Source organism: Natrix helvetica (assembly GCF_964273705.1).
Source record: "Natrix helvetica genome assembly, chromosome: 13".
NCBI lineage: Eukaryota > Metazoa > Chordata > Lepidosauria > Squamata > Natricidae > Natrix > Natrix helvetica.
In genome coordinates, this window is record NC_138557.1 from 5,862,217 (window position 1) to 5,869,208 (window position 6,992).

General features: G+C 45.6%; 1 protein-coding gene across 3 annotated transcripts in view; it reads left to right on the top strand.

The window, feature by feature from the left end:
• Nucleotides 1-6,765, top strand: part of DCUN1D3 (defective in cullin neddylation 1 domain containing 3) — a 20,738-nt gene extending 13,973 nt beyond the window's left edge. For all 3 annotated transcript variants that reach the window (XM_081965721.1, XM_081965723.1, XM_081965722.1), the window contains exons 3-5: nt 544-624; nt 3,606-4,138; nt 5,602-6,765. In XM_081965721.1, coding sequence (XP_081821847.1) covers nt 3,708-4,138; nt 5,602-6,100 — 930 coding nt within the window. In that variant the 5' untranslated portion in view covers nt 544-624; nt 3,606-3,707 and the 3' untranslated portion in view covers nt 6,101-6,765. The remainder of the gene's footprint in view (nt 1-543; nt 625-3,605; nt 4,139-5,601) is intronic.
• Nucleotides 6,766-6,992: the final 227 nt, after the last annotated feature.

Below are 6,992 nucleotides of genomic sequence, written 5' to 3' on the forward strand. Positions count from 1 at the left end.
TTTTCGTGGCGTTCGCTTATTTGCGGAAAGGGAATTTGTCGGGAAGTTAAGGACTTTACCAGCTTCTACAGTAGGGATTTCTACTTAGCTATTGGTGAAGCCGATGACAGCGTTGGAAAAAGTCACATCTGTTTCTCTCCCTTGCGCGTGAGGACTCAAGACCGTCTCTCCAGATGTTGTTTTTCCAGTGACAAGATTTCCACCTAGTAGGGATGAAATAGTACCACAAGCTCTGTCAGACGATGCTCTTTAATCAGGCGTCACCAACCTTTCGGACCTCAGGGATGACTAAATTCATAATTTCAAATCCCCTGGACCACTAATACGAATTAGTGATGGGGTGGGGTCCTTCAGGCACTTAGCTTGGCTGCCTGTTAGCGGAGAGAAGCGCCCGGGGTCCACCCTAGGTTTGCTGTCCATTGCAGCTAGGAATCTAGAATACGGCCAAGAATGAATGTTTGTTTGCTGATTGTTGTTGTTGTTTAATGCATGCCATTGCTACAATTTTTTCTCTTCTGCTTACTTTCATTTTTGTTTCCACAGCCATCCAAAAGGTGCCGATTCCCTTGGGAGAAGAGTCAGCCTAAATGGTGCAATGCCTTCCTGGCCTTTGTAGGATATTGTGTAAGTCATGGTGTGTGTGTGGGGGGGGGGGGGGGGTTGCGCATTCAAGTAAGTCGGACTAGTCCGTCATACGGGGATGGCTGCATCCAGTTTTGGGCCAGGCTAGCTGAGGATGATGGAAGTCGGATGGGGAGCAGCAGAGGATGTCCATATCTTGCTATTGGAACAAGTAGTCAGGAATTCTCGGAAATTAAAGTGAGCCCCTCTAACGTCAGTTTTTAATGTTCATCTCAATAACATAAAGACAGCTGGCAGCAGATTCAGAGAGTGGGGAGGTTGGGGAGGAAGATGGGGCAGTGCTGGAGGCTGGGAAGGGCTCTGATGAGGGCTCTGTGTTGGAGGCAGAGAGGGGGGGGCTGAGCCATCTGACAGTTACCAGCTGCCTTCAGAGTCAGACATCAGTGAGGCAGAAGAACAGCTGGAGCCTGTTCCCAGTGTGCGCATGCGCAGAGTTGCCAAACGAAGGGAACAGCTAAAGAACAGGGGTCGACTTGGGAGGAAGGCCACAAGTTGACGATGAACGGCCCCTCCCAGAGGAAATAAAAGAAGAGCGAAAGGGGAGTGGAGTTTGCAGGAGACAATCAGTTCCCTTAATTGGTTCGTGACTCTCCGAGGCTCCTTGCCAAGTTTTGCAGAGATCGGCCTGGCAGCTCTCCAAGCCAGAGAAGGTCTGTGACTGTAAATCCTCCCTTGAAAGACTTTGCTGGAGGTGAAGGAGCAGAATTCACAGTCAATTAATAAAAGGTTTTTTTTGCCGGGACCAGGAGTTTGCTTCCTGCTCTCGGGAAGCCTCGGTCAAAACTCTTAGAGAGCACCAAGGACCTCACAGTCCTCCTCCTCCTCCTCCCACACTCTTTCCTAGGACTGATGATGTCACCTAGTTGGATAATGAAACATCTACAGGAAAACAACCAACTCGGAGAACACCAAGGAGCCCACATTCTTCCTCTTTCTCCACCTCTCCACAAACCCCATTCCTTTCTAGCATTGATGACGTTACCTAGTTTGGGCAGTGAAACGTCTGCAAGGAAACAACCAAGCTCAAGAGGAGCATAAGAAATCTTATAAAGAATAAATATTCTTTATGGAGACTCATCCCTGGTGGTGGTGGTGGGGGGGATGATATTCCCAGAAGAGGCCCCCCTCTGGGAACCTGCCAGGCGATATTCCCTAGTGGACGGGGCCTGGCGCATGCCTCTTCAGTTGGGTCTCACATGACGGGCAGATGGAACCAGACAGAGACAGCCCCAGGCCATGAATCCATGCTTTGTGAAGCTATAGGACACAGTTAATACTTGCATTATGGCACCTTCCTCATTGTATCTATTCTCTTCCCCAACCCACAAAGCACGTAAGTGAAACCCAGCTGGATTAGGCTCTGTTTAATTCATTGTCTTCCCACAACAGCCAGCTAGATGCCTCTGGGAAGCGCATGAGGCAGGTTAGGAGCGCACCAGGGGCCTCCTCCCACCCCCCCTACTCCTGTTCCCTAGCAACTAGCATTGAGAGAGATGCTGCTCCTGATACCAAGAAAGCACATCGCCATTGTGACGAGTAGCTATTGATAGCTGTGTTGTCCGTGTCAATCTCGGCTCCCTTTTAAAGCCACGACTGTCGGTGGCGGCTTAGCTTGTCACTCAGCCTTGCTAGCCCCCGGCTGGCTGCTTGCAATTCCCAGAATGTCAGCCAACAGAGCTTCCTGGAAGCTGTTCTGATACGCCCTCGACACCTGCAGAGAGAAATTAAGCGTCTCTTCTCTGGCAGGACTGAGTTTTAAAGCTGTCCCAAAGGTGGTTTTAAAAAAAAATTTTTCCCCCCAAGAGGCAGCTGGACTTTCTGGTTTTTCTCAGATGACGTTTCGCTTCTCATCCAAGTAGCTTCTTCAGCTCTCAGATTTTGCTTCTCGGAGTGCTGAAGAAGCTTCTTGGACGAGAAGCAAAAGGTGCCGGTTGCCAAGGGCCCAAATTCGGATCGCATGACCCTGGGGATGCTGTAACAGTCGTAAGTGCAAGGACTGATTGTATTTTCAGCGCTGTTGTAACTTCAAAGGTCAATTATACCCCTAATCTAGACACTCATTTATAATATTTTTAGAATATAATATTTTAACACTTAATTCCCACAGCACTGTCTCTTTTCTCATCTTCCTGCTATGTTGTCCTGTTGGTTTCTTATGGCTTCTCAATTGTTGTTTGTGACTTAATGATTGTAACTTTGATGATGACCGAGGACTTCCCACTTGTTGCTTGTATGTACACTGTGAGCTTATGCACCAGAGACAAATCCCTAATAATTCTCTAGTCTACTCTATTTTATTCTGTTCATTCCATTCTCTATTCTGTTCTACTCTACTCTACTTCTATTATTTCTATTTCTAATTTCATTCTATTCTATTCCATTCCATTCCATTCTATTCTCCTTCCTTCTTATTATAATCTATACTAGTCCTTTCTATTCTATTCTATTCTATTCTATTCTATTCTGTTCTTCCTTCTTTCCTTATTCTATTCTACTCTACTCTACTTCTATTATTTCTATTTCTAATTTCATTCTATTCTACTCTACTCTGCTTCTATTATTTCTAATTTCATTCTATTCTATTCCATTCCATTCCATTCTATTCTCCTTCCTTCTTTCCTTATTATAGTCTATACTAGTCCTTTCTATTCTATTCTATTCTATTCTATTCTATTCTATTCTATTCTTCCTTCTTTCCTTATTCTATTTACTCTACTTCTATTATTTCTATTTCTAATTTCATTCTATTCTATTTCTCTTTCTCTTTCTATTCTATTCCATTCCCATTCAAGATTTCATATTTGATACTTTTATCTCTCTCTCTCTCTCTCTCTTTTAAATCAAAATGTGCTGAGAATGTGCCATGTGATAATTTAAACAGTCACTAAACGAACGGATGCATGCCAAGGGATTAAACGAAGGATTGATCCTTTCTTCCCCTCTTCCACCTATCTTTCTTCCAGGGTGGCCGATTCTCACTGAGAGCATGCAGAGGCCCAGGCAGCACCAGTGGGGCAGGCGTGTGACGGCGTGGGGGCTGCTCTAACTGCTGGGCACGCTACAATATGGGCCAGTGCGTCACCAAGTGCAAGAATCCTTCTTCCACTCTGGGTAGCAAAAATGGCGACCGGGAGGCCCAAGGCAAAGCTCACGGGAAGCGGAGCACCAATCACAAGGAGGAGCTCAACCAGGTTGGCAGGAAACCCTCCGGAGATATTCTGGTCAACGGGACGAAGAAAGTGGAAGCGGCTATAGAATCCAACCCGCCTCCCACTTCCTCTGGAGATGCCCGCAAAGAGTCCGTCTCGGGCTCGGAGGAATCGTTCCTCCACAGAACTGAGGAATTGTTCTGGAGGTACAAGGACGAACGAGAAGACGCCATCTTGGAGGAAGGCATGGAGCGTTTTTGCAACGACCTCTGTGTTGACCCCACGGAATTCAAAGTGCTCGTGCTGGCTTGGAAATTCCAAGCGGCTACTATGTGCAAATTCACCAGGTAAGTCCTGGCGTTGCCGTTCCAAAACCACGGGGCTGCCCGGTCTCTGGATCCCCCCCCCTTCTTTCTTCCTTTCAACCATTTTCTCTTAGTCTCTCAGGAACTTCACTTCTCTTCTCTTCTCTCCACCCATTCGCCTAGTTTTTCCTTCTTGTTTTTCTAATTTCCATATTTTTTCTTCCACATCAGATGAAAAGACTGTTGTAAACAGGAGAGGGCGGGGGGTCGTACCCCTCCCCCTTGTCAAGAGAGGACTGTTCACTTTTAACACAGATGGCTTCTTTTACCCCCCTTTCAAGCCAGTGGTCCTCTCTGTCCAGAACATGGACATTCTTCCCCATTCAGTCAGAACCGAGGAAGCTTCTTAGATGAGAAGTGAAACATCTTCAAGAGAAAGAATTCAATTTCAATTTCAATTTATTTGATTTGTTAGCCGCTCCCTCTCCACAAGGGACTCAGGGCGGCGTACAATAAATAAAAGCACATATATATATATTACACGGAGGAGGTAACAACCATTACAATACATAAAATAATAATAATGAAATTAGAAATTAAAATACCCAGTTTAAAATTACGGATTTAAAAAGACTGTCAGGAGGAATAAGATGGAACTATGTTTCAGCCAGGCCAGATAATTGAAAAAGGTGGGTCTTGAGTTTTGAACGGAAGGAGCGGAGATCGGAGGTAATCCTAATGTCGAGGGGGAGGTCATTCCAAAGGGTCGGGCCCATCACAGAGAAGGCCCTACTCCTGGGTGCCGCCCTCTGGCATTGTTTAGTGGACGGCACCCGGAGAAGTCCCTCTCTGTGAGAGCGGATTGGTCGTAGGGATGTATGGGGCAGGATGCGATCCCGCACACACAGAAAGTCTAGTTGCCTTTTGGGGCCGGGGGGTGGTGTGTGGGAGTAGGGGGGAAGCACCTTTGGGATAACCCTGATCTGGATGACTGAGAATTTCCAGAGGCGTTGATTTGAACTATTGAAAATCCAACCTAAGTTGGTGCCTTTCCTCCTTTTTTCCCCTCTCCCCTCTTTTTCCCTTCCTCTCTTCTTACTTTTCCATGGTTTTTTTCCCCTTTGTATTTTATACTTTGATAAACTACTGTATTTTTCTGAGTATAAGACGCACACCCCCCTTAAGAGAGTGTGAAAATGTTGGTGCGTCTTATGCACCGAATACAGCCATTTTTGGCCTCCTGAAACCTGCTCCTGCATCCCATTTTTGCGAAAAATGGACCGTTTTTTTCAAAAAGAAATGGGCCCGTTTTTGCCTTCCCCCAGCCCTGCTGAAGCCTGCAGGGTGATGCTGGGGAAGGCGAAAACTTTTATTTCTTACTTACCTCTTCGAAATCTTGGTGCGTCTTATACCCCGGTGAATCTTACAGTCTGAAAAATATGGTGATTAGAAAGTTTTAATTGTGCAAAATCAAACCTAACCAGCACCTTTCCTCCCTGCCCCAGGACGGAGTTTTTCGAGGGTTGCAAAGCAATAAACGCGGACACCATCGACGGGATTTGCGCCCGTTTCCCCAGCCTCTTGAACGAAGCGAAGCAGGAAGACAAATTCAAAGACCTCTACCGTTTCACGTTCCAGTTCGGCTTGGATTCCGACGAAGGCCAGAGGTCGCTCCACCGGGAAATAGCCATTGCCCTCTGGAAGCTGGTTTTCACGCAGAACAAGCCTCCCATCTTGGACCAGTGGTTACACTTCTTGACCGAGAACCCTTCGGGGATCAAGGGCATCTCGCGAGATACCTGGAACATGTTCCTTAATTTTACTCAGGTCATCGGGCCGGACCTTAGCAATTACAGCGAGGACGAGGCCTGGCCCAGTCTCTTCGACACTTTCGTGGAATGGGAGATGGAGCGGCGGAGGAAGGGGGAGGGAGAAGAGGGGGGCCTCACCCGCTTGGAGGATTTACAGACAGTGTCCCCATGTACAGACCATCACGCGGCCTGACCGTTTCGACAGCGGCAATTGTTCCTCCTCCTCCCCTCCCCGTCCCCTGGTCCCCCTTGATGGCCCGTAAGCTCAGAACTCCTCTGGAATTTACAGACTTCTCCAGACTTTTTTTCTACTTTACACCTTTCTCTGCCTTGTATTTTGAAAGGGCTTTAAAATGCTGTATCCATATTTTAGGCACTTTCTTTTTTAAAAATGGGTTATTCCCCTTCCTTCTCTCCTGAAAATGTTTAATTCTTCCCTTCCCTTCCCTCTGGTTGCGAGTTAAATGATTTTTATTTCCAAATGGTTTTCAGGCTGGTATGCTTCTTTGCCCCAGGTTACACAACTTTCAAAGGAAATTTCATATATATATATATATATGAAAGAAGAATATATATATATATATATATATACTTCTTTTTCCTGGTGAGGTTAAATTAACATCACTAAATTATTACAGTGCCAGATTGAAGTTCTGCGTATTTTTTTTGTTAAAAACAGAGCAGGCCTATACTGTGTGTAGTGCTGTTTACATTGTTGATTTTTTTTAAGGTTGTGATAATTTTAAGATTTATACCACGATTGATAACAGCATAAAACTGTTCAGGGCAAATGTGTTTAAAATTCCCAGGCAAAACAAAACTATGTTGAAAGCCAATGAAAGCAGCATTGTACTGTTACCATTGTCATTGTGGTTGATTTTGTAGCAGGGGTAATTTTGGTTGCGAAGTTATCCTAAAAATACGAGTTCCAGGTGTAGTTATAAAAGAAGAGACAGACATTGCGATCTCCGGAACTCAAAATATATTACCCACTTAGCTTTCGTTAGCCTCTGCTAACATCCTCAGAGTGTAAAAACTACCATTGAAGAGATATCTGCCTTTACACATCATTCATCAGTTTGGCC